General features: G+C 38.5%; 1 protein-coding gene across 1 annotated transcript; it reads right to left on the reverse strand.

The window, feature by feature from the left end:
- Positions 1-3,202: 3,202 nt before the first annotated feature.
- rab33a (RAB33A, member RAS oncogene family) lies at positions 3,203-21,297 on the reverse strand. Its single transcript, XM_062043700.1, has 4 exons — positions 20,743-21,297; positions 9,690-9,830; positions 5,715-5,795; positions 3,203-5,643 (listed from the first exon to the last, which is right to left on the reverse strand). Exons 1-4 carry the CDS (start codon positions 21,100-21,102, stop codon positions 5,419-5,421), a joined length of 807 nt encoding a protein of 268 aa, XP_061899684.1. The 5' UTR covers positions 21,103-21,297; the 3' UTR covers positions 3,203-5,418.
- Positions 21,298-27,671: the final 6,374 nt, after the last annotated feature.

Below are 27,671 nucleotides of genomic sequence, written 5' to 3' on the forward strand. Positions count from 1 at the left end.
AAAAATTTTTGGCGAACTTGCCAAATGTCCCGCTTCACTACAAGCTTTCCCACGATCCATTAGGACCCTCACGCTTTAATCAGGCTTTGTTACGCTATAACGCCGCTTTGCATGCCGCTTTGCATGCCGCTTTGCATGCCGCTTTGCATGCCGCTTTGCATGCCGCTTTGCATGCCGCTTTAAAGCGCCGTCAAAGCGCCGTTGGTGTGAACCTAGCATAAAGAAGGAACTAGAATACACAAGTGCAACACTAACTAAAAACACTAATTCTACCAGCATATTTTAACACAGCATTCATGAACACCTCTGAAACACCATGAATGTCGTTTTGTAATGTGAACTTCATTTTCCTATATTTAGAAGTTGGAACCAGATTATCTTATTTGGCAAGGAAATGACAAGTTGTGGAAATATATGCAGTATATTGTGTTTAGCACAAGATACCTGTTTTTAACAGTATTTCTTTGTGAAATATATGTATTCGAACACATGGACTCGTCTTTAAAGTCCAAAAACAAGTACTCCTTTCCCACTAGAGGCCTGGATCAATCAGAAGCAATGACTGTATCCACACAAGTTTGTCTGCAATATACGTATATATATATATATATATTGAAGCTCTGCAAATGTAAGTACAGTGTTTTCAGTGGTTTCATCAAAATCCCCAATCTGGGACAATTATGCAAGAGTATAGCACATATTCTCTTGACAAGCAAGAAAAAAAGGACATCCAGCACCCCCTGCGACCCCGAAAGGGATAAGCGGTAGAAAATGTATGGATGGATTTCAATTCAACTATTTTTTGCGCTTTCATGCCTCTTTCAAGCTAAAACAAACTCCCAATGTAGAAATTTGTAAAAAATATTTTTATTTCAGACTTTACATCATGTCTACATGAAATGGTATTTCGTGAAGCAGTTTTTGTTTTTAAAGGGGAAATGCACTTTTAAAAAAATGTTTTGCCTATTGTTCACAATCATTGTGGATCTATTTTTTAATGCATTTTAACTCGTAAATAAATAAATGAATGTCTACTTACAGCCTATAAAACCTAATAAAAACATCCAAAAGCGCCAACAATACTTACTTTTGACTTGAATATTAACCATATCCAACAAGTTATATTGTTATCATAAGCGCTTGAACACACTAATGATCGCCATGATCACAAGCTCGTGTACCAATGTTGACATGATCAACTGATGAGCTGCTTCCTCATTTCCTTGCTCGTCAAACTTTATTGTAGAATCTGTAGAATCATAAAACATGCCTCTCACCTGAATAGTAAAAGGACGAGGTTGTATTTCGACACTTTGACAGCCAATTTAGACCCGGAAATGGCGAGAACGGCACGAAAAGGCGCTTCGTTCCCTCCTTTTCTTCACTACGATTATGAGTGATTCTTCATCTGAACGGGAATATATGAACATCCCCTCAGTCAGCAGACCTCGTACAGTAATTGATGTTTTATTACAAACCCCGTTTCCGTATGAGTTGGGAAATTGTGTTAGATGTAAATATAAACGGAATACAATGATTTGCAAATCTTTTTCAACCCATATTCAATTGAATGCACTACAAAGACAAGATATTTGATGTTCAAACTCATAAACTTTTTTTTTTTTTTTTGCAAATAATAATTAACTTAGAATTTCATGGCTGCAACACGTGCCAAAGTAGTTGGGAAAGGGCATGTTCACCACTGTGTTACATGGCCTTTTCTTTTAACAACACTCAGTAAACGTTTTGGGAACTGAGGAGACACATTTTTTAAGCTTCTCAGGAGGAATTCTTTCCCATTCTTGCTTGATGTACAGCTTAAGTTGTTCAACAGTCCGGGGGTCTCTGTTGTGGTATTTTACGCTTCATAATGTGCCAAACATTTTCAATGGGAGACAGGTCTGGACTACAGGCAGGCCAGTGTAGTACCCGCACTCTTTTACTATGAAGCCACGTTGACGTAACACGTGGCTTGGCATTGTCTTGCTGAAATAAGCAGGGGCGTCCATGGTAACGTTGCTTGGATGGCAACTTATGTTGCTCCAAAACCTGTATGTACATTTCAGCATTAATGGCGCCTTCACAGATGTGTAAGTTACCCATGTCTTGGGCACTAATACACCCCCATACCATCACAGATGCTGGCTTTTCAACTTTGCGCCTATAACAATCCGGATGGTTCTTTTCCTCTTTGGTCCGGAGGACACGACGTCCACAGTTTCCAAAAACAATTTGAAATGTGGACTCGTCAGACCACACAACACTTTTCCACTTTGTATCAGTCCATCTTAGATGAGCTCAGGCCCAGCAAAGTCGACGGCGTTTCTGGGTGTTGTTGATAAACGGTTTTTGCCTTGCATAGGAGAGTTTTAACTTGCACTTACAGATGTAGCGACCAACTGTAGTTACTGACAGTGGGTTTCTGAAGTGTTCCTGAGCCCATGTGGTGATATCCTTTACACACTGATGTTGCTTGTTGATGCAGTACAGCCTGAGGGATCGAAGGTCACGGGCTTAGTTGCTTACGTGCAGTGATTTCTCCAGATTCTCTGAACCCTTTGATGATATTACTGACCGTAGATGGTGAAATCCCTAAATTCCTTGCAATAGCTGGTTGAGAAAGTTTTTTCCTAAACTGTTCAACAATTTGCTCACGCATTTGCTGACAAAGTGGTGACCCTCGCCCCATCCTTGTTTGTGAATGAGCATTTCATGGAATCTACTTTTATACCCAATCATGGCACCCCCCTGTTCCCAATTTGCCTGTTCACCTGTGGGATGTTCCAAATAAGTGTTTGATGAGCATTCCTCAACTTTATCAGTATTTATTGCCACCTTTCCCAACTTCTTTGTCACGTGTTGCTGGCATCAAATTCTAAAGTTAATGATTATTTGCAAAAAAAAAAAGTTTATCAGTTTGAACATCAAATATGTTGTCTTTGTAGCATATTCAACTGAATATGGGTTGACAAGGATTTGCAAATCATTGTATTCCGTTTATATTTACATCTAACACAATTTCCCAACTCATATGGATGTTTCTTGGCTCTCATAAAGTAATCAGTGATGTAGTTAAAAAAAAAGCGAATGTTGTGATGCGTTTTTGAAATTAATGCGCCCTGTATGTTTAAAATGTACAAAATACGTAAATAAGAACCGTTATTATAAATGTGCCTGTTACTATATTACATATATATATATATACTTACATCATGTATATACAACCTTAGAGGAGGTGTTTGGATGTTTTTTAAGGGCTTTATTGGCAGATTAGGGTGGCTCCATTGTCAGCGAACTTTTGATCACATGTATTTACTATTTAGAATGCATTAAAAAAACCAAAAACAAAACATCCGTCGTCATGTCTTTCATAATGATTGTGAATGATAGGCAAAATTCCAAAAAAAATGCAGTTCACCTTTAATGCAGAGGAACAGTTGCTGTGTGTTTCGCCCTTGGTTTTGGCTCCTCTGTGCATGGCTGCAGTTGATCATTTCTGTCATGTGCCTGGCCCTGCATTTTTTTTAACGATGCTTCTAGTTGTGGATTTATCTTTTGAATGGTGGCTCACACTCTTCTTCACTCTCCACACTGTTTTATACTGTCTTGCCTGTGTGGTCAGGTTCTTAGTATTGATATAGACCAACAACAATAGGCTGCTTCTAAGGAAGACATAGAAGATGTTATCGTCTACCCACTGTCTGAATAACTGTGTGTGTGTGTCAGTTTTACAGTGTTGCAAGGAAAAACAACAATTTCCTCACAGTGGATTTATTCATTTGGACAAATTATCCTTTTTAAACCAGGTAAAGTGTAATTCTTTATCCAGCTTAGGTTAATTTAATTGCAGTAAACGATTACAAAGAGCATTTATCTGTCTTTCACTTCAGCAGCAAATAAAGAAACCAGGTCGTACGTAATGAATATGTTTAATTACATGACACACTTCTATCATCCATTCATACATTATTAATTTGAAAAATAATAACAATTCTGAAAAAGTTCTTAAGTTATGCTCTGGATTCCTTGGACTTAACTCCTCACTAAGTCAGATTTACTTTTACAATGAATTCCTGAATCTGTACTCTATAAGCATTATAAAACAATAATAAATAAAGCATTACCACAAAAAACTTATTTTCACAGCCATTTTGCTTCAGTTTTGTATTCATAAACCACATAGCCAGTGATTTTGCAGATGTGAGTTTAAAAGAATAGAGGCAGCAATAAGTTCTCTACAAATGCCTCTCTCGTGTATACAAATGTAAGAAATGATTGAGGCCATCAGGCTGTCAGCTGGGAGGGCTGACACAAATGCTCTCTCAGCTGCTTTCTCTCTATGCATTCCATAGCACTGCTCAAAAGTAGGCTTCAGTATGGACAGTTAATGGGCCTCATTAGGGTATGCTAGGCACAGTCAGATTTACGGATTAGCTTGTCAGCCAGCAACAGTGACTTGTGTTCCCTTTACCCACAACTTCCTGTGGGAGTGATTTCAGTGTAAAGTGTATGACTTGTATTTTGTATTATGCATGACAAAATTCCCATAACCTTGTCTACAGCGGCCACAGTTCCACAAGTAAAACAGTTCATAAACAAACGTTAGTACAGAATATGGATTTCATATGGCTGACATTGAGGGGCTTTGTTATAGTATACAAGGCAAAACTGGAGAAGCCACTATGTCAGGGGGATAGAGCTGGAAGGATATGTTTACATCACAATTTGTTACAAAACATAAGACTGCATCGACCCTGTCTACAATGCATCAAAATTACCAACATAATTAATAACTGACTCCTTGTCTGACAATATAGAGATGGTTTCTTTCTGGTTGTCGTTGTTCACAGGGTGGTATAGATATGTACTGTACTGTGTCCTAGGTATGTACTTGTTTCCTATGTAGTGAGTTCACAGTGATTTTAGGCAAGTCAGTATACTGAAATTTCTATGCTACTCTCCCTAGATTCGGTCACTAAAAATGATAAGATGTGCATTTTTAAGGCAGGAGTATATAACAGTGGACAGTAGAACAGTGGAAATACTGGTCAAAATAAATTACCCTTTGTGGTTAAAACACTTGGGGTTTAAGACCATTGTTATAAATTACCAATATGTTGCCAGTGTATTATCCTGTGTGCATAAATTATACCAAGGCCTATACTGTACATACATAGGTAAGCAAAATCAGACTTCTGTTACTTACATCTACGGTAGCTTTCATTCAAACCTCGTCTTTTATCCAATTTCCTCATGATAATGACTACATCCATAACCAGTTTCCTCACTTCCAGTTTCAGTTGTAATCATCCCTTGCACTGTTTCCCCCATTATCCTTCTCCTCCCCTTCCTAGACATGCCCAGTTATTATTCTGTACAGTATTCTCTTCCATTCCTCCTACCAATTCCCTTTTTCCTTCAACAAAGACAGTTACTTTTTGTCTCAGTCTCTTGCGTGAGCCGCACTCTCCCGTCCTCTCTCTCTACATCTCTGTAGAGTAGAGACTTTTGGGCCTTAAGGCGGCAGGCCAGTGACATGAAGATTGAGTCCACATTCTGACTCTCCCTTGGGTCCTTTGCAGATGTCTCAAACAGTAGCATGTTGTGGGAATCTGCAAACTTCAATGCCGTGTTGGAGGGCACCTGTGAATTAGTTTGATTATTATGACCAACTATGATGCATTACACCTTGTGTGCCGCTTTAGTCTACTGACCTGTATTTGTTCCACTAGGTCACACTTGTTCCCCACTAGGACTCTAGGTACTGATGCAGATACTCTATGACCATTACACTCCTGTAATAAAAGAGAGCACATTTGATTCAGTAAAACAAAAACATGTTCAATATATTTATTACAGGAGATATTTTATGCAATTGTTTGACAAATTAGAAATCCCAGGTGTCTTTAAGTGACTGATTCGATCAACAAAAAAAAAAAGGATGGATTAAGCTTTACAGAACTGTAACAGACAAAATAGTTTATTTCTACACCAGAGGAAAAGAAGGGGATTCACTTTCAAGTCAAGACATGACTGACTTCAAAACACACAAACTCCAAACAGAAACCTCTAGGTTCGAGATTTTAATCCAAAACCCTTTGCTTGTCACAGGGTGTAGGTGACGAACCCCAAGATGCAGAGACGGCAGGCTTGGTGCAGGAAAACATGATTTAATTTAACACTAAAACAAGAACAAACAAAAGGGTACAAACAATAGGCGCGCACAAGGCGGAGAACAAACTTGGCTATGAACAAAAACTAGCACAAAGGCTAACTGTGGACAAGAAACAAAAACACTTACTGTGACACGAAGGAACTTTGACATGAGCAGAGTGAACAGAAGTAGACACAGCTACAACGATAAGTATTAATGACATTGACAATCATCAGCTCGAACGACAATCAATACTCCAGACATGACTGGAGGGCAAAGCAGGACTAAATAGTAGCTGGCTGATTGACACCAGGTGTGGCCAGGTGGCTGAGGGGAAAGAGCACTCTGGGATACAAGCAGGAAATAAAGACAGACTCAGAGGAAAAACTAAAACATGACCAAACTGTCAGGGACAAGCCTGACAGTAGCCCCCCTTCCGATAACGGATACCAGACGTTCTAGCAACCCCCCCAAAAAACAGTCCAAAGTCACGGGAGGGTGGAGGGAGGACAAGGCAGTGGGCCGCCAGGCCAGGTGTCCCCGTAACCAGCGGGGAAGAGTCAGGTGGCGACGGCGAGTTGAACACCGCCGCAATTGGCGAGGCGGTCGCCCGTGAAACGACCACATCCGTGGCCGACAAGAGTATGGTGGAGCCCTCTGCTGGCCCACCGGAGGGGGTGGTGGCGACCCCTGCTGGACCACCGGAGAGGGTGGTGGCGACCCCTGCTGGACCACCGGAGAGGGTGGTGGCGACCCCTGCTGGACCACCGGAGAGGGTGGTGGCGACCCCTGCTGGCCCACCGGAGAGGGTGGTGGCGACCCCTGCTGGTCCACCGGAGAGGATGGTGGCGCCGTCTGTTGCAGACCCACCGGAGATGATGGTGGCGTCTGCCGGCCCACCGGAGATGAAGGCGCCGTAGGTTGCAGACCCACCGGAGATGATGGCGCCGTAGGTTGCAGACCCACCGGAGATGATGGTGGCGTCTGCCGGCCCACCGTACTGCATGGTGGCGTCTGCCGGCTCACCGTACTGCATGGTGGCGTCTGCCGGCTCACCGTACTGCATGGTGGCGTCTGCCGGCTCACCGGACTGCATGGTGGCGTCTGCCGGCTCACCGGACTGCATGGTGGCGTCTGCCGGCTCACCGGACTGCATGGTGGCGTCTGTTGCAGACCCACTTGTGTGAGGAGTAGCTGTGCCTCCTCAGCTGCACAGCTACTTATAGCCCCCCCCTCAAGGGACGGATCCCAGACATCCCCAGATAGGCCCACAGACGACAGGGGTGGGTGGGAGAGGGCTTGAAAAGCGGCCAAACTTTTCTTTAATTTAGCCATTATCCCAAGAATCCTGTCAAGCCTCTCCGCCATCGAAGTCTCTGCGGGATTCGTGTTAGGAGGCTGGAGTATTCTGTCACAGGGTGTAGGTGACGAACCCCAAGATGCAGAGACGGCAGTCTTGGTGCAGGAAAACATGATTTAATTTAACACTAAAACAAGAACAAACAAAAGGGTACAAACAAAAGGCGCGCACTAGGCGGAGAACAAACTTGGCTATGAACAAAAACTAGCACAAAGGCTAACTGTGGACAAGAAACAAAAACACTTACTGTGACACGAAGGAACTATGACATGAGCAGAGTGAACAGAAGTAGACACAGCTACAACAATAAGTATTAATGACATTGACAATCATCAGCTTGAACGACAATCAATACTCCTGCCCTGACTGGAGGGCAAAGCAGGACTAAATAGTAGCTGGCTGATTGACACCAGGTGTGGCCAGGTGCCAATTAGCCACAGCTGAGGGGAAAGAGCACTCAGGGATACAAGCAGGAAATAAAGACAAAATAAGAGCACTGACAGGAAATAAAGACAGACTGAGAGGAAAAACTAAAACATGACCAAACTGTCAGGGACAAGCCTGGGATTGCTGTGAGTCAGATGTTATAACCAATCACTTCCCCTAACCTCCCTTGCTATATATATATGTATAATTTGTATATATACACTACCGTTCAAAAGTTTGGGGTCACATTGAAATGTCCTTAATTTTGAAGGAAAAGCACTGTACTTTTCAATGAAGATAACTTTAAACTAGTCTTAACTTTAAAGAAATACACTCTATACATTGCTAATGTGGTAAATGACTATTCTAGCTGCAAATGTCTGGTTTTTGGTGCAATATCTACATAGGTGTATAGAGGCCCATTTCCAGCAACTATCACTCCAGGGTTCTAATGGTACAATGTGTTTGCTCATTGGCTCAGAAGGCTAATTGATGATTAGAAAACCCTTGTGCAATCATGTTCACACATCTGAAAACAGTTTAGCTCGTTACAGAAGCTACAAAACTGACCTTCCTTTGAGCAGATTGAGTTTCTGGAGCATCACATTTGTGGGGTCAATTAAACGCTCAAAATGGCCAGAAAAAGAGAACTTTCATCTGAAACTCGACAGTCTATTCTTGTTCTTAGAAATGAAGGCTATTCCACAAAATTGTTTGGGTGACCCCAAACTTTTGAACGGTAGTATATATATATATATATATATATATATATATATATATATATATATATATATATATATATATATATATATATATATATATATATATATATATATATGTATATATATATATATATATATATATATATATATATATATATATATATATATATATATATATATATATATACATATATATATATATATATATTTCTCTAACTATTCTTCATTTATCAATTTTTTAAGCTAAGAATAGAATGGATTTTGGCAGCAAGAGCTACGTCAGCCCTTTTACGTCAAGTATTCAAAATAAATAGGATTAATCCTTGTATATACCCTATAAAAAAATAATCTCTCACGCTCATTTTAAGTCCCATGATACAATGTTATAAGTGATGTATGTTTAGATGCCCCCTGCTCCTCCGTCATTAATTTGCATCCATTGATCTATCCATTTTCCTAACTGATCACCACATCAATTGCAAGTTGATTGGAATTGAGTGGGAATTGATCTTGTACCAGCTGTACAAATACACCAATTAACGTTCATGAAGTTTGGTGTATTTGATTAAAAATTATTGAATTATCAATGCTAATTTATTATAAGTACTAATTTCTAGGTAGTGTGCGCTGAGCTGTCTGACTGGAGCCCGAGGTATAAACCTTTTTTCCCCACTATACCTCATACCAAGCAGTTCCAAAATTGGGGCGGCGTGACTCAAATGGTAGAGCGGTCGTCCACAAACTTTAGAGTTTCTCGTACTGTTTGAGAGACTACAGATTTAAATCAGTAACTATGCTATAAACTGACTTGTTTCTTAATGTGCACTGTCCTGAATAAATACAACTGTCATAACATCTTAAATCAGTGGCGTGTCCACACTGAGTGGAGCTAACATTTAAATGTCACTACACAACCTCGTCCGAGAGATGGTGAAGACACTAGAAATTAAAACGATGATGACGATGATAGTACTTGATGTGCCAAAAAGAACATGCGCACATTGTCTTAGTTAGTTGATGCACTCACCTCTATCCATGTTTGCAGGTTGCGGAAAGAAGCCATTTTGGTGACATCATAAACAAATACTACTGCATGGACATTCCGGTAGTAGTGTTCCACCATAGATTTTCGAAATCGCTCCTGGCCTGCCGTGTCCCATACTTGTACCTGCAGAAGAGAAAGGTATGTGTTTTTTTAATGTTCATATATTCATTTGATTGGGAAAAAAGAATACAGGTAATGAGAAACAGACACTCTTTTTCCCCTCGAACCCCCCCCCCCCCAAAAAAAGTAAAAAAGTAAATAAATAAATAGAAAACTCTCCCCCCCTAAAAATACCCTTTCCACCCCTTCCCGGTACCTAGATTTTCTTGTCACAGATCAATCACAGTGGGTGGCAAGGTACTGCCTTCCTCTTCACCACAAGCAGATTGAAAATTAAACAAACTACCGGTAACTAAAAGGAAAAAAAAGAAAGAAACATACAGAGAAGTGTCACTGTCACTGACTCAAAACAAAACAAAGAAAATTGCTGTGTAGTAAAAAGGTTAATTGTCAACAGTGAGTGTCACATTTGTCCTATAATGTCTTTAATTCAGTATGGATTAACCCTAATCATACAGCCCCTGGAGAAGTCAAGTTGTTTTGGTGTACCCCTCAGATTATATTTAATTGTATCCAAGATCTAAGTAAAACTTGAGGTCCTTAAACCACAGGGAGGCCTGCGGCAAACTGTGATTTCCACTCCAACAAAATCCTTCTACGAGCTAGTAAGGATGTAAAGGCAATACTATCCTTAAAGTCTGCTTAATTTTTGGGGAGTTTGGTAATATTCCAAAAATAGCCAATTCTGCAAAGGCGTCAACTTCAAATTTAGTGCATCTGCAAGATGTTTAAAAATATTAGTCCAGTAGGCTTTCAGACAGGGACAGGACCAGAACATGTGGGTCATGTTTGCGGGAGTCAATTTACATCAATTACGACAGGAAAGGTATGTGTGTTAAATATATTTTTTAAACATTAGATCAATGTTTGTGTAGTGCACAAAATATTTATCTATAATATGTTGTAACAATTTGACTGATGATCCTGGTTGTCTCAGCTCTGGCAAACAAAATAACTAGTAGCAACTCAAAGAGGTTATTACACAAAACAAAATCTCAGGTCATTAAAACCATGTCAACATTAAAGATTATATTTTAAATATAATTGAATTTTATGGAGCACACATGTTATCCCCCCCTGGGCGAATATCATCAAATAATTAAACCTCCATGCCTTTGTCATCAACACTATCTTGTATCCAATATATTACATTTGACTCCAGTGGTCACAGTGCCATTAATAGGATGCATTGCACTAACCATTCTTACGGAGAGTATAACATTACTACCAGAAGTAGCAATAATTCAATTGTACGTGTCTATTAATGTTCTCATTCATCCAGGTCATTGTCATCTCAGGGCGTTCAATCGATCGCAACTGGACTGTTTGGTTTGTCTTAGAAGACGTTTCGCTGCTCATCTGAGTAGACTTCATCAGTTCGTGCTCATAGACTATCTAAGTCCCTGATGAAACCTACTCGGATGAGCGGCGAAACGTCTTCCAAGACAAACCAAACAGTCCAGTTGTGATCGATTGAATGCCCTAAGAATTAAATTGTACACGACTAAAAATGACACAACTTTTATGACTAAACCCTGTATGTCCAAAATAATAAATCTAAAATGCATGAAAACACAGCCAAAAGTGATAATTGTTACGGCAACAAGGCATGCTGGGAAATACTTGCTTCTCAGACACATGTTCAGTCTTGCCAACTCTTCCGGATACTGTGGAAGATTTTCGGAAAGTGCCCTTGCCTAGAGACATCCCGGCTGAAGTTACAAATCTTTCGGATTCTGCTTTTTTTTTGTGCATGTCGAAACAGAGGAGTAGCTATCCAATAAGTGGAAAAAGATTTATAGCAGTTCAGTACAAATCATCCTTTGTTACCACCACATTCATTGTATTCCAACAGCCCTGCCTCAATTCCTTAAAATACTTTATCCATGCCATCTATGTTGTTAATGAAAACATTGCAATTGCAATATAAGTTCATACAAAACTGTTTCATGTAATGTTACAACCACAAATTGTGAATGGGTTTCAAATCAATGCTCCCAATTCTGGCCACAAAAAAACTCTGCGACAGAGGAACCTTACAATGCTTGCTCCACCCAAATTTAATTATCTACGTAGTATAGCTCTTTGGATGACCAAACCCAAACATAAAACACATCAATCACATTAATTTATAGAGTAACTGTCACACATCACTTAAGTATGTTTCTATGAAGCCCTTTAACAAGGTGCAGCATTTGACGGCATTCCTTTTATGATCAACACGGAAGATACCTACAGTGTAAACATTTGCACAGAGGAAACTGATTATGAATCCCTGGTTTAATCACTATACTGTATATACTATAAGCAGTGTTTCTTAACCATAGGGCCTGAGTTCATTGTTGGGCCGCGAGCGCCCCATATGGCACTGCCAACAAATATCTGTTTAACAGCTGTCATCCGTATGGGCCGCAGCAGTACTCGGTTATAATACACTTTTCCACCACTTGTAGCAGTAACAACGATATCAAACAAACAGAAGAAGCCTGGAGCCAAAGTCATAGAGAAGTTTCTTAAGCGCAAAAATTATGACTAAAGTAGTGAAGCTGTATTTTCATTTGCACTCCAATTTTATTTAAGAAACATACATATTATTATTCATTTGGTTGGAATGCATTTTTTTTAGCACTGTTTAATTGTATGTAAAAAAAATCTTCCGTTTTTATGAGTCCCTTTTTTTTAAGTATATTTGATTAGTATTTATTTATTTGTAATTAACACATGTGTTCATATCATTTAACAAAGGTTTATCCTGGTAAACTGTAAGTAGGTTAGAAAAAATGTATTGAGTACAATTAAAAACAAGAGTAAGATTACTAATTCAGTGTTAATATTTGAGTGGCCCTGTGCCCCTCTATAGTGGAAAAGTTGGGCCCCCAGGTCAAAAAGTTTAAGAACCCCTATTAGACAGTACCTCACAAAAGTGAAACATTCCTAACATTTCTGCAAATGTTGTTTTTTTTCACATAAGGATGTACTCAGTTTTGTTGCCAGTGGTTTCATTCATGACTTTGTGTTACTTTGAGGGGACACACATACATGTGCCCTGTCATTCAAGCTGTACGCTGACTTCATTACATTGTATTAAAGTGTAACTTTTTCAGTTTTGTCTCGTGAAAATATATAATAAAATTAGGGGTGTCCTGATACCAACATTTTGGTATTAGTACTGGTACCAATATGTATTTAGCTACTTTTCAATACTTATAGATACTTTTTTAAATATATAGGGGACCACTAACAATGTCATTGTTGACCTAATTTTAACAGAAAATCTTATGATACATTAAACAAATGTTCCTTATTGCAACCAAAGAACAATTTTGGCATTAAATAACTTTGTGAACTTACTAAACATCTTATATTTTAGTGGTAAGTAAGCAAATGTGTTACAAAGGCTCCTAATTTAGCTGCTGACAAATGGATGGATTATTAATCTACCAGTTCATTTACTGTTGATATCTGGTTACTTTCTGTTTCAACACGTTCTATCTGCACTTCTGTTAAAATGTAACAAGCACTCCTTCTTCTGTTATGTGACCCTTTATATAAGTTTTGGGTGACACTACAGATTTGGGTATTGAATCAATACTAAGTAGTTACATGGTCATACATTGGTCATAATTAAAGTCCTCCTGCGTCCAAGGACGTATTTCCTGAGTTAACAAACAATAACAAAATGACTCAAGATTTTGTGATGATAAAAAATATTGATGTAATTATTGTAGTATCAACAATATACGACTCTTTAGGGCTGTGAATCTTTGGGTGTCCCACGATTTGATTCAATATAGATTCTTGGGGTCACGATTCGATTCAAAATCGATTTTTTTTTCAATTCAACACGATCCTCGATTCAAAAACGATTTTTCCCCGATTCAAAACGATTCCATATTCATTCCATACATAGGATTTCAACAGAATCTACCCCAGTCTGCTGACATGCAAGCAGAGTAGTAGATTTTTGTAAAAAGCTTTTATAATTGTAAAGGACAATGTTTTATCAACTGATTGCAATAATGTACATTTGTTTTAACTATTAAATGAACCAAAAATATGACTTATTTTATCTTTGTGAAAATATTGGACACAGTGTGTTGTCAAGCTTATGAGATATGATGCAAGTGTAAGCCACTGTGACACTATTGTTCTTTTTTTAATTTTTTTATAAATGTCTAATGATAATGTCAATGAGGGATTTTTAATCACTGCTATGTTGAAATTGTAACTAATATTGATACTGTTGTTGATAATATACATTTTTGTTTCATTACTTTTGGTTTGTTCTGTGTCGTATTTGTGTCTCCTCTCAATTGCTCTGTTTATTGCAGTTCTGAGTGTTGCTGGGTTGGGTTTGGTTTTGGAATTGGATTGCATTGTTATGGTATTGTTGTGTATTGTTTTGTTGGATTGATTAATAAAAAAACAACAACAAAAAAAACATTTTTAAAAAATGAGAATCGATTCTGAATCGCACAACGTGAGAATCGCGATTCGAATTCAAATCGATTTTTTCCCACACCCCTATGACTCTTGTACTTGGTATCGTTACAGTCGATATTTTTATAGATCCACCCATTTGTTTACATTCATGAGCGCTAGTTTGCTGTTAGCAGATAGCTATTGTATCCTTCTACGGTGTGTTGTGAAGCACGTTTAGCTATTCCTTGTCCTGCATGGATGTTACTTTTAAGAAGCATGGTTTATTTGTCGCCGTGGAGGCGAGAATTAGTGATTTAGAAGTAGCTTAAACACTACAGAGTGTAGCAGCTGCCTACCAAGTTCTAGCCAATGGCTTAGACTGAGGAGTGGGACTTTCGGGTCGAGGATGGGAAGTGACGTGTGTTGTGGGGGTGAAAGTTTGTTCCAAAGTTGCCCTGAAAAGAAGAGACACTGGGATTGAGTTTGATGGAGTGGAATGCTGCATTTCTGTGAAATAAAATAAGACAACACTGGAAATCTGTCCCAGCTTCCATTACTTGGGATGTAAGAGGAGGGACCTTAGCCACCAGCTGGTGCCTCAGTGTTTATAGCTTCACCTTCATCGTTAGTTTTGAAACCAAAATACACCCATTCTACCTCTTCTGTCTCTTTGCTGTTTCACTTGTAAGTGCTGTGCTTGTGTTGACTCACATGCACCTCAGCTCATATTACTAGCAATGTCATCATGGCGAGCCATCATGTCCATGAAAAAAAAGTACTGGTAATTTTCAAAAGGCAGTTTAGTACCTTTTTGAATTCATTAGTATCGCTGTACTTTATTAGTACCAGTATACCGTACAATCCATTGGCAGAAATGTGAGGCGTGAACTCACTTTTGTGATGTCAAGTACTGCCACTACTAAGATTAGTAATTCATTTTATATATCCATCCCTCCATCTATTTTCTACCGCTTGTCCCTCTCGGGGTTGCCGGCATGAGTCTGGGGGCAGAGGAGAGGGCGGAAGCTGCAACTTCTTAAACGCCAATTTTGTAAATGCGGGAACTTTTGCCTTTGTAAATCTTCCTTAAAAGCTGATCAAACTAAATAGGAACTGCATGTGTATGGCTTCAGGGATTCATCATGACACAAAGAGAAAGTGATTGTTATTCCTCTCTCTGAACAAGACAGGTGCTTTGTATGTCACAAGGGATATCTCATGGCACTCAGCGCAGGGCTGTTAGAATAAAAACACTGGTCATTTATCCCATATTATCATTTGAAAGGCACAGTTTAGGCTTCTTATTTTAAAAGGATGAATACATCAAAGCTCGTACTTTGTTGAACATCACTAAAGTATGGGATGTCGAGGACAATGATCTGGCAGAGAATAAAATTCATGAAAATTACAATGATGACTGGTTTTTATAGGACCATTGGACTAATTATCAACAAATTGAAAGAGGGAATAGGATTCTGTTGTTTATAATGTTTGTTTGCCATGCCTGTCGGCCTTGTGGTTAGAGTGTCCGAACTGAGACTACCAAAGACTACAAAAAATGGGACCCATTACCTCCCTGCTTGGCACTCAGCATCAAGGGTTAGAATTGGGGGTTGAATCACCAAATGATTCCAGAGCGCGGCCCACACTGCTGCTCACTGCTCCCCTCCCCTCCCAGGGGGTGAACAAGGGGATTGGTCAAATGCAGAGGTCAAATTTCACCACACCCAGTGAGTGTGTGACAATCATTGGAACTTTAACTTAAAAATGAGAAAAACAACCGTTGTTTAATAAACAGAATTCCACCTAGTCAGTTAGTGACTAATAGTCATGATTGTTCTTGTGGGTCTTCTCACTATGCTAAATCTATTCTTAATATGTTGCTTTTTGTATTCTACCGTATGCAGCATCTAACATGTATTCTTATTTGTATCTTTGACTGGACTGTGACATTAAAACCAACCCAACCATACTGTGATTATGGCATACTGTTACACCCTTTTTTTGAGCTGTTGGTTTCATCTACTGTATAATGTGTTTAGCTCAGCATATCCTATAACCACTTTTGGCTCTACTTTATGTCATTAAAGTATAAATATTTAATTTGCAGAAAAACCTAAAGGATGGGTAAACTACATGTATGATTACAAGATATTTTAATTACCCTGTACATCCATCCTATACTTTTCCAATGATTCAGACAAGCTGACTTAATCGAGCAGTGAGTGTGTTTGATGAGTCAGCATTTAGAGCTATCTGGAGGTTACAGACAAGATAGGGTGGTCAGCTGAGAATGAAAAGGGGGAGGGGAGCATATTATGCACATGTGTGGCTTTGTTGCATGCACAGTTGCTGGCCAGCTGCGTATGGGGGAGGCATAGTGGACAACAAAGTGCCGTAACATAATCCATCCATCCATTTCCTACCGCTTGTCCTGTTTGGGGTCACGGGGGGTGCTGGAGCCTATCTCAGCTGCATTCGGACATCATCATACAGAAAATTGAATGGGAATGTACGTACGGCTTTTAACAAGCAGTATAACTAAATCTTACAACGTGATACTGGGACGAAAGTTGAATAAGTGTTCGGTTTGATATTAAGCGCAGGATACTTTTTGACAGAGGTTGCCATTTGTTTTGACTATTATCAACAAAAATGGCATTTAGGGCTCAAGAAATTGCAGTCAAATAGAGTTTGTTTCTATTTATGAAATAAATAATTATTAACTTACTCATTTGTCCATATATTTATCTATTTAAGGTATTTATTCACTGTTGTGTTACAGATTGAGTACAAACATGTTAGAAATGGCTATGATACAAAGAACGGTAAGATTAAATAAGATATGCTTCCTCACACTTATTTTCGGACATGCTGTAATGAGATATAATTGGATGTATCATAGTGTATATACTTCTTCAAAATAAACCAACTCTATAAACATATTAATAACCATAACCATGGCTTCTGCATGTTCAATATTGAGTACATTTATGTGTCCTATAGTTAACTTAATCATCCAAAAAGATCACACAGTATCATGATAATACGCTTGAACTACACCGCTAATTATTTGCCACTTGCCAAGATTTAAAATGTAAATTCTCGATATTTCCTAGTTTTAAGAGCCATTTACTTATTTTTAGTCAATAACTTTAAAGCACACTCTTAATTTTATCATGAATGATTGTATGTAGTCTATTCCAGTTTAAAAATGTTAAAATTGAGAAAATAACTACTCAAATAAGATATTTTGGTTTTCCCCACACAGAAAATCTTTTTTTTAAGATTCTGCAACACCTGAGGGATGCTTAATTTAAGAATTGCAAGTTGAATAATGCTTGTTTTCAGAATAAAATACTGATTTCTAGCTTGAATGTCAAGATATAGAAATCTTAATTTAGGATCCCTTATCAAGTAAAATTAACTATCTGCACAGACAGATAATTTCACTAGTTTTTAGAATTTGTTTCCCTAAAATCTAGTCTTTCATCTTATATTTTGTCAGCTCTTTTTTGCAGTGTATATCAAAAATATTTCCTTAAAGGGAAACTGCACTTTTTGGGGGGAATTTTGCCTATTGTTCACAATCATTATGAAAGACATAACATAGATATATTTTTTTTATGCGTTCTTACTCGTAAATAAACGTAAATAAAAGTCCACTTATAGCGGAGCAAACGGGAGGTCCTCCATTCCGCCCATAAAACCCAATAAAAAACCATCCACAAAGTGCCACCAATACTAATTTACATTTTGTGACCGGAATACTAACCAAGTATTAGTGATAGTGTTACTGTAAGCACTAACGCAGACAAACCGTGATCACTAGCGTGTGTTTACATGTTTACATCATCGAGTGGTAAACTGCTTCCTTTGCTCATGAAAGTTTATTATAGATCAGAAATCTTGCCTCTGACCTGCAGTAGAAGGACGAGGATGAAATCTGACATGTTGGTACACTTTGGCATCCAATTTAGACTCGTGTTAGACCCGATAACAAATTTGTGGTATCATCCAAAACTAATGTAAAGTATCAAACAACAGAAGAATAAGTGATTATTACATTTTAAGAGAAGTGTGGACAGAACATGTTAAAAGAGAAAGTAAGCAGGTATTAACAGTAAATAAACATGTATTAATAATTATATTAATAATAAATTTTGTACCACTTGTCCTTAATAATGTTGACAAAATAATAGAATGATAAACGACACAATATGTTACTGCATATGTCAGCAGACTAATTAGGAGATTTTGTTTGTTTACTTATTACTAAAAGACAAGTTGTCTAGTATGTTCACAATTTTATTTAAGGACTTAACTGCAATAAGAAACATATGTTTAATGTACCCTAAGATTTTTTGTAAAATAAAGCCAATAATGCAATTCTTTTGTGGTCCCCTTTATTTAGAAAAGTACCGAAAAGTATCAATATAATTTTAGTACCGGAACCAAAAAATTGGTATCGTTACAACACTACTACACACAGGAAAACACTGAAAAACTCAAAAGAAGTCACGGCGTGATGTGACAGGTTGTGACAGTACATCTACTTTGAGACAAGAGCTATAGTGATGCATGGTTGGTTATGGTTTGAATTCCATCCATCCATCCATTTTCTACCGCTTATTCCCAATGGGGTCGCGGGGGGCGCTGGAGCCTATCTCAGCTGCATCTGGGCGGAAGGCGGGGTACACCCTGGACAAGTCGCCACCTCATCGCAGGGCCAACACAGATAGACAGACAACATTTACACTCACATTCACACACTAGGGCCAATTTAGTGTTGCCAATCAACCTATCCCCAGGTGCATGTCTTTGGAGGTGGGAGGAAGCCGGAGTACCCGGAGGGAATTCATATCCAACAATTGCGAGAACAACTTTTTATTGTCAATAACTGAGTCTAATTTTTTTATGTTTTCTGCTCGGGGTTTGCCTTTGCCTTTCAGTGAAAAAAATGTGCCTTGGCTCAGAAAAGGTTGAAAAACAAGTGATTTAAGTCTCGTCTTAAGACCCACTTTTATTCTCTGGCTTTTAACACTATGTGAGTTGTGTGGTCCTCTGTGTTTTTACATTTTGATTTCTATTTATTGTTTTAATTGGTTTTACCCTTTAAAATCGTTTTTAATCATATTTATTTGTATATTGTTTTTATATTTATTAATTGTTTGTTTTTATTCAGTCACTGGTGGAGCTAAGGATAATATTTGAATATTGTTTTTAATATTGTTGTGCAGCACTTTGGAAACATTTTTGTTGTTTAAATGTGCTACACAAATAAAGTGGATTGGATTGGATTGTCCTAGATCAGTGGTTCTTAACCTTGTTGGAGGTATCAAACCCCAACAGTTTCATATGCGCATTCACCGAACCCTTCTTTAGTGAAAAAAATAAATAAAAAAATTTCAAATTCAAGACAAAGTTATATGTTTTTGGTAACACTTTAGTATGGGGAACATATTCTAAGTAACACAGACTTAATTTAGATGTATTTGGACAGTAGGGGAACATATTCTAAGTAATAAAGACTTAATTTAGAGTTATCTGGACACTAGGTGAACATATTCTAAGTAACAAAAACTTAATTTAGAGTTATTTGGACACAAGTGGAACATATTCTAAGAAATAAAGACTTAATTTAGAGTTATTTGGTTAGGGTTAGAGGGTTAGGGTTATAATAAGGCCATGCCGAATAAGGAATTAATAAGTGCTTAATAATGACTAGTTAAGAGCCAATATGTTACTAATTTGCATGTTAACAAACAACTAATTAATGGTGAATATGTTCCCCATACTAAAGTGTTACCCTGTTTTTTTTATACTGGTGCATAAAATGAATCGTGCATGAATATCACCTTGTTCAAACAACAAAACCAACACAGTGCATAAACTCACAACAAATGACACACCAGCAAATCAGTCAGCTGTTGCCGTATCCGTAATACGGCGATAGGGAGAAGTTCGTATTTACACGATGAGTCGGGTGTGTTTTGACCTCCGCCGAACCCCTGAGGCCGACTCACCGAACCCCTAGGGTTCGATCGAACCCAGGTTAAGAACCACTGCCCTAGATGTTGCTTATGTTGTTATGCAGTCATTATTGTTGGTTGAGGCAAATAGGAACGAATATAAGAATAACACTTGTTGGCAAAAAAAGACATAAAGGGGCTTAAAGTCCACATTTTATGGAGGATTTCAGCATGTTTTAGCTAACGGTGTGAGTGATGGTAAAGGAAAGACTATATAGGCCTCATCCAATGGGAGCAGATCAAGAAGAAACAACGATGTGGGTGGGAGAATGGATCATCCACACACACACACACACACACACACACACACACACACACACACACACACACACACACACACACACACACACACACACACACACACACACACACACACACACACACACACACACACACACACACACACACACACACACACACACACACACACACACACACACACACACACACACTCCCATTACCTTGATCGTCTCTCCTTCAATCTCCACCGCCTTCTCCCTGAAGTCCACGCCGATGGTAGCCTCTGTCTGGTCGGGAAAGCTCCCCCCGGTGAAGCGGAAGGTGAGACACGTCTTCCCCACGTTGGAGTCCCCGATAACGATTATCTTAAAGATCCGCGTCTGGATGCTCAGTTCCAGGGAGGAGGTGCTGAAATCCGCGGAGGACGTGAAGCTGGCGCCAGCGTCGTTGCTGCTGCTGGCTCGGCTGCGACTTCTGTAGACATCCATGGATGATGTCAGGATGGTGACATTGTCGTCCGCTCGGCTCGGCCGGGTTATTCTCCTTCCTCGGCTCTCCTCCTCCGGAGAATCGTTAGTCATGGTGCCGGAGGAGGCGATGCGAAAATGGGGTTTGTGTGTGAGTGGAGAGGAGAGACGAATGGATGGATGCAGCGGAGGGAGGGGAATGGAGGAAAGAAGGAGGAGACTTGATGATAAAAGCACGATTCTTTGTCAGTGGCCTACTGAAGCTAAACATTTAAAAACATACACATCAACTAATTAGCACTCTTAAAACTCTTTTATTCAGTCATTGGTGGAGCTAAGGATAATATTTGAATATATTGTTGTGCAGCACTTTGGAAACATTTTTGTTGTTTAAATGTGCTATATAAATAAAGTGGATTGGATTGGATTGGATTAAAAGTCGGTTAACATGAACTAACCTTAACTAAAAGGGAACTGCACTTTTTGGGAATGTTGCCTATCATTCACAATCATTGTGTATAACAAGAACTTGTCCAGGGTGTACCCAGCCTTCCGCCCGAATGCAGCTCAGATAGGCTCCCAAAGGGACAAGCGGTAGAAAATGGATGGATGGAAGAACACGTGTTGTCTTTTTATGCACTCTAACTCAGTGTTTTTCAACCACGGCGAGATACAGTCTGGTGTACCGTGGGAGATTATCTAATTTCACCATTTTTTGCAAACCAGTAATTATAGTCTGCAAATTATGTGTTGTTGTTGGGTGTCGGTGCTGTCTAGAGCTCGGCAGAGTAACCGTGTAATACTCTTCCATATCGGTAGGTGGCAACCGGTAGCTAACTGCTTTGTAACAGCTGGAGGCAGTGTGTAGGTAAAAAGGTGTCTAATGCTTGAACCAAAATTAAACAAAAGGTGAGTGCCCCTAAGAAAAGGCATTGAAGCTTAGGGAAGGTTATGCAGAACGAAACTAAAACTGAACTGGCTACAAAGTAAACAAAATCAGAATGCTGGACGACAGCAAAGACTTACTGTGGAGCAAAGATGGCGTCCACAATGTTCATCCGAACATGACATGACAATCAACAATGTCCCCACAAAGAAGGATAAAAACAACTGATTGCTAAAACAAGGTAGATTGCAGGAAATATCGCTCAAAGGAAGACATGAAACCGCTACAGGAAAATAAAAAAAATAAAAAATAAAAAGCCACCAAAATAGGAGCGCAAGACAAGAACTAAAACACTACACACAGGAAAACAGCAAAAAACTCAAAATAAGTCACGGCGGAATGTGACAGGTCGTGACAGTACACCTACTTTGAGACAAGAGCTATATTGATGCATGGTTGGTTATGGTTTAAAGTCATATCCAACAATTGCGACAACAACGTTTTACTGTCAGCTGAGTTTAGTTTTTTAAAGATTTCTGCTGGTGGTGTGCCTTCGGATTTTTTCAACGCAAAAAATGTGCCTTGGCTCAAAAAAGGTTGAAAAACAGTGCTCTAACTAGTAAATAAATGTTAGCAAAAGTCAGCTAAAATGAAAACCGCTCTATTCTGCCGAAACAAGTTTAAAAAACATCCACACACTTCCATCAAGGTTATATATACACGCAGTAAGTAAATAAGTAATGTCGCAGGCACATTCATAATAATACAATATATTTCCAAAAGTATTTGGCCACCTGCCTTGACTCACATATGAACTTGAAGTGCCATCCCATTCCTAACCCATAGGGTTCAATATGATATCGGTCCACCTTTTGCAGCTATTACAGCTTCAACTCTTCTGGGAAGGCTGTCCACAAGGTTGCGGAGTGTGTTTATAGGAATGTTTGACCATTCTTCCAAAAGCGCATTGGTGAGGTCACACACTGATGTTGGTCGAGAATGCCTGGCGCTCAGTCTCTGTTCTAATTCATTCCAAAGGTGTTCTATCTGGTTCAGGTTAGGACTCTGTGCAGGACAGTTACGTTCATCCGTACCAGACTCTGTCATCCATGTCTTTATGGACCTTGCTTTGTGCACTGGTGCACAGTCATGTTGGAATAGGAAGGGGCCCGCTCCAAACTGTTCCCACAAGGTTGGGAGCATGGAATTGTCCAAAATGTTTTGGTATCGTGGAGCATTCAAAGTTTATTTCACTGGAACTAAGCAGCCAAGCCCAACTCCTGAAAAACCCCACACCATAATTCCTCCTCCACCAAATTTCACACTCGGCACAATGCAGTCCAAAATGTACCGTTCTCCTGGCAACCTCCAAACCCAGACTCGTCGTTTAAAAGTTAAAGTTAAAGTCCCAACGATAGTCACACACACACTAGGTGTGGTGAAATTACCCTCTGCATTTAACCCATCCCCATGTTCACCCCCTGGGAGGTGAGGGGAGCAGTGAGCAGCAGCGGTGGCCGCGCTCGGGAATCATTTGGTGATTCAACCCCCAATTCCAACCCTTGATGCTGAGTGCTAAGCAGGGAGGTCTTTGGTATGACTTGGCCGGGGTTTGAACTCACTACCTTCCAGTCTCAGGGTGGACACTCTAACCACAAGGCCACTGAGTAGGTCCCCAAGGCCACTGAGCAGGTCAAATTTATAATAATCTAAAATCTGAAAATAATCTAAATTAAATTAACTTTCACAAGCTCAGAGGCATAAAAGCAGCTCACCAGCTCATGATGTCAATACAGCAGCATAAGGTAGTTATCTCTTACCGCCGCTAAAAAAAGATCCTTAACGTTAACGCTTCTAATAACAATATTACTAATACCTAGTTAATATTCAGGTCACAAAATGTAAATTGATTATCTGGGCTTTTTGGAAGTACTCTTATTGGGTTTTATGGTTGGACGCAATGATGTCACGACTTCATGGCTCCCATAAAAGATACCATTATAAACAGACTTTTATGTAAGTTTTTTTTACGAGTTAGAATGCATTAAAAAAGACATGTGTTCTTGTCTCTCATAAGGATTGGGAATTAGGCAAAATTCCCTCAAAATAGTACAATGTTCACATTGTTTATTCTGTATCTTCAAATAATTATTCTGACTCACTAGATTTTGGGATACCATATACACTTAATGTAATATTGCTAATAAAGTCTACAAATGTACTGTGATAAAGAGTCATTCGAGCAGTGTTAGCCAACGAGCTAAAACCATGGGCTGTCAACATATTACTTTTTTCAGTTCAGACTTTAGGGAAAGTCAAAACAAAAATGTCCACAAAATTTTACACCAAAGCATATCCAATACATGTGTTGTATAGTAGTAGTTAAATGTAGATTGTAAAATGCCCCTGCCTTAATTAACTCATTTTCATAAATCAACTGAAGTATAATACATGTTCACATATAAAGGGCCTAATCTGTGGGTTGTCAAATCATTCTTTGTTCAGTTTATTTCATTCAAAAGGGTTTTACTGTAGGTATAATAGATTGCGTTTTTTTTTACTTTAGCATTTCGATTGTCATCTGCAGTCTTACTCAGAAAGGTCTTGCAGGAAAGTAGACATGTCAAGGAAACCAACAACAACAACATCCATCTATTATACCTAAAAGTCGTCTCAATATTAAAAAAATAGCATATATTTAATGAGAAAACATGATTAACTAATTTGAAATGTCAGCTCATGGTTCAGCACAGCTCTTTAGGTGTCAGAAAGTGAGGTTAGCACAGCCACATTCGCTGGCATCCGTTAAAAATGCATCAGCGTGTGAGCAGTTTCTTTATATATATATATATATATATATATATATATATATATATAGCTGAACAGGTAATTTAAGATAAAGAGTTTTTAATAATAAATCTAAAGTTTTACTATATTTCTAGCAAAGGTCTTTGCATCAAAAACAGTGTGAGTGAGCACACTATTGGAACACTAATAATTAACTACCATATAAAGAAACTATAATTAAAAATTAAGTAATTTACCCTCATTGACCACTTCTTTAAGTAAATGTACACAATTGAATCCGGTTTTGTGCTTTTGCAATTCAGCAATGTTCAGTATAGATTTACTTGTCCTGTACATTAACAGTATGCTTGTTATTGTAGTTTGCAGCTGTATAGAACCACACTGCACAGTGTAGAGCAAATGCACGCACTATTCATCAAACACTGAAATGCACTATGCATTTGGAGTATTGATGATACATTTATGATACTGCAGCCTCAACAGAAAGTGCAAACGGAGTTCTCACACTATTTAGCCATGTGATCTGATTAGGTGCTCATATCATCACATTCCATGAAGCAACATGGCCTCAATGCACAGGATTGCAGTGTTGTCAAATTCCACACCTGATTAAGGGTAACATGTTTTAATACTCAGTGAACTCCCCTTTGAAAAATATGTTGTGCATTTTTAATACTGGTCATATTTGCAAGTTAACATTGCACTCAGTCAGAGGCAGTAAGTGAATATAAGTGTTGAGTAATATATAGCCAACAGCAGCTGGCTATATATATATATGAGAGCTAAAACATGTACCAAAGTAAGATTACTATGACTTTAGAGTAATATGACTCAAGTAAAAGTCAAAAGTAGTCATCTAAATAATTACTTGAGTAAGTATGTATTCAGTGAAAAAAGTACTTAGTAACTTGTGAGTAACTTCTGGTTTATTTAACAGCTGTATTTCACTGGTTCATGGACTACAACCGTAGTTAGTGTGAGTGTGTGTGTGCGAGTTGTTATTGCATGTATAGAACATAAAAAAATATATATACAATTTACGAAATGTCTTTTCTCTAGCTGGAAGTCTAATTCTTGTAGACTGAAATGTGAACATTTATACTGACATACATGACAGCGCATGACATCCATTTTATTTTTCATCATTTGTAAGTAATTATTGAAGATTTGTGCTGCCTTTTCTGACATTGTCACCTTTTACAGTCAATATGTTCCCATGCACTAAATTAGTCTGATTTGTAAAAAAAAGGGGTGGTATTTTTTTTTTTTTTTAACTTTTTTTTTTTTTCATAAAGAAATACAATAATGTGTGCTTACCGACTGTATCCCTGCAGACGTTATGGATCTATATTGATATATAATGTATATATTGTGTTTTTAATGTTGATTTAATTAAAAAAACAAAAACAAAAAAAAACATTTATTTTTTTAATTTCTTGTGCGGCCCGGTACCAATCGGTGGTTGGGGACCACTGCATAATATTACTTGAATTTATTTTCACATAAAAAAAACCCACTAAATTTTAAGGTGTGGCAACTTTTATTTTATTTCGTAGTAGTAGTAGCAAATTCCTTGTTCATTTACAGAATTTGTTTTCACTTTATCAAACTCAGCATGTAAGTGACGTCGAGGCCACATTGGGGCCACATTGGGTCCACATTGGGGCCTGTGCGTGTTTACTGGAGTCTGATGAAGATCACATTTTACCTGAAGTGTAAACAGTCAGCATTTGAGCCACCTTGGCCTGCAGTGTAAACGTAGTCATGAGATCTACCACTATTAATGCTATCAAAGTACGTCTGTTAGGAGGTTTCTGTCCACCGTTCTCACCATCACCAGCCAGGATGTGCTGGTGTCATGTCACATAATTAAACTGTCTTCTTTGAGTACGTTCTGACACTTATCAAACAAGCAGGGTTTTATTTTATCGTATGCCTGAAAACGATTGACCTATTTCAGCTTCTATATCTGTACTTTGTGCTTGTTGGCGTAAACCAGGGGTGTCAAACTCATCGGGGGCCATGTGGAGAAAAATCTATGGATAATGTTGTTGTTGTTTTTTTTACACTTACATGTTGCGGTTAATAGTATTCTATCTTTATTTGTCGTTATTTATATTTTCTGTATATATTATGTGATAATGTTCATCAGTCAACTCATTGGTGTTAATTTTCAATCTATCAAGATAAAATCAAATTACAGTATGATATTTATGTAGTTCGATCATTTTCCTCGACTCATGTACTAACATTACGTGGTTTATTTTGTACATATTTAGCATCATCTACAAAGATACAAAGAATTGCTATTGCGACATCCAGTGGACACATTTAGAACAGCTGTTTCTTTCATTAAAACATTTCAGGTTCATTTTTATACTTAGCAAACTCATCCCGTGGGCCAAATAAAACCTGTTCGTGGGCCTGATCAGGCCCTCGGGCCGTAGGTTTGATACCCCTGGCGTAAACAGTGCTTCCCACACTTGGCTTGTTCTTTGCCTGCAAATAATGTAGCATGCCAGGCTCCGTTTGAATGGTGAAAGGGAATCAAACATTACTTGTGCTTACTTTGGACTGTTAAACAGAGTCACGTGACAGTGCCCGCTGCAAGACGAGCCAAATGAATACGTTTCTGCAAGCAGTAATTAATAGATTATAAATAAATATGATATAAATAAATGTAGCGACCGGAATGAAACTCAATGTAACGGAGTAAAAGTAATGTTTCTTCTTCACAGAAATGTTCAAGTAAAAGTAAAAAGTATGTTACATTAAAACTATTCTGACAAGTGCAATTTATCCCAAAAGTTACTTAAGTAAATGTAACAGAGTAAATGTAGCGCATTACTACTTACCTTTGGTCAGCACAGAGGGTAAAGTCATCAATCCCTATGTAAATTATTGCCAGTCAGGTATCAAAAGATCAATTAGGTTACTGATTAAATAATAACAACCAGTTTTCTGACCAAATAGTCTAAGCCTTGTGCTC

Source organism: Entelurus aequoreus, linkage group LG04, assembly GCF_033978785.1.
Source record: "Entelurus aequoreus isolate RoL-2023_Sb linkage group LG04, RoL_Eaeq_v1.1, whole genome shotgun sequence".
Lineage (NCBI taxonomy): Eukaryota > Metazoa > Chordata > Actinopteri > Syngnathiformes > Syngnathidae > Entelurus > Entelurus aequoreus.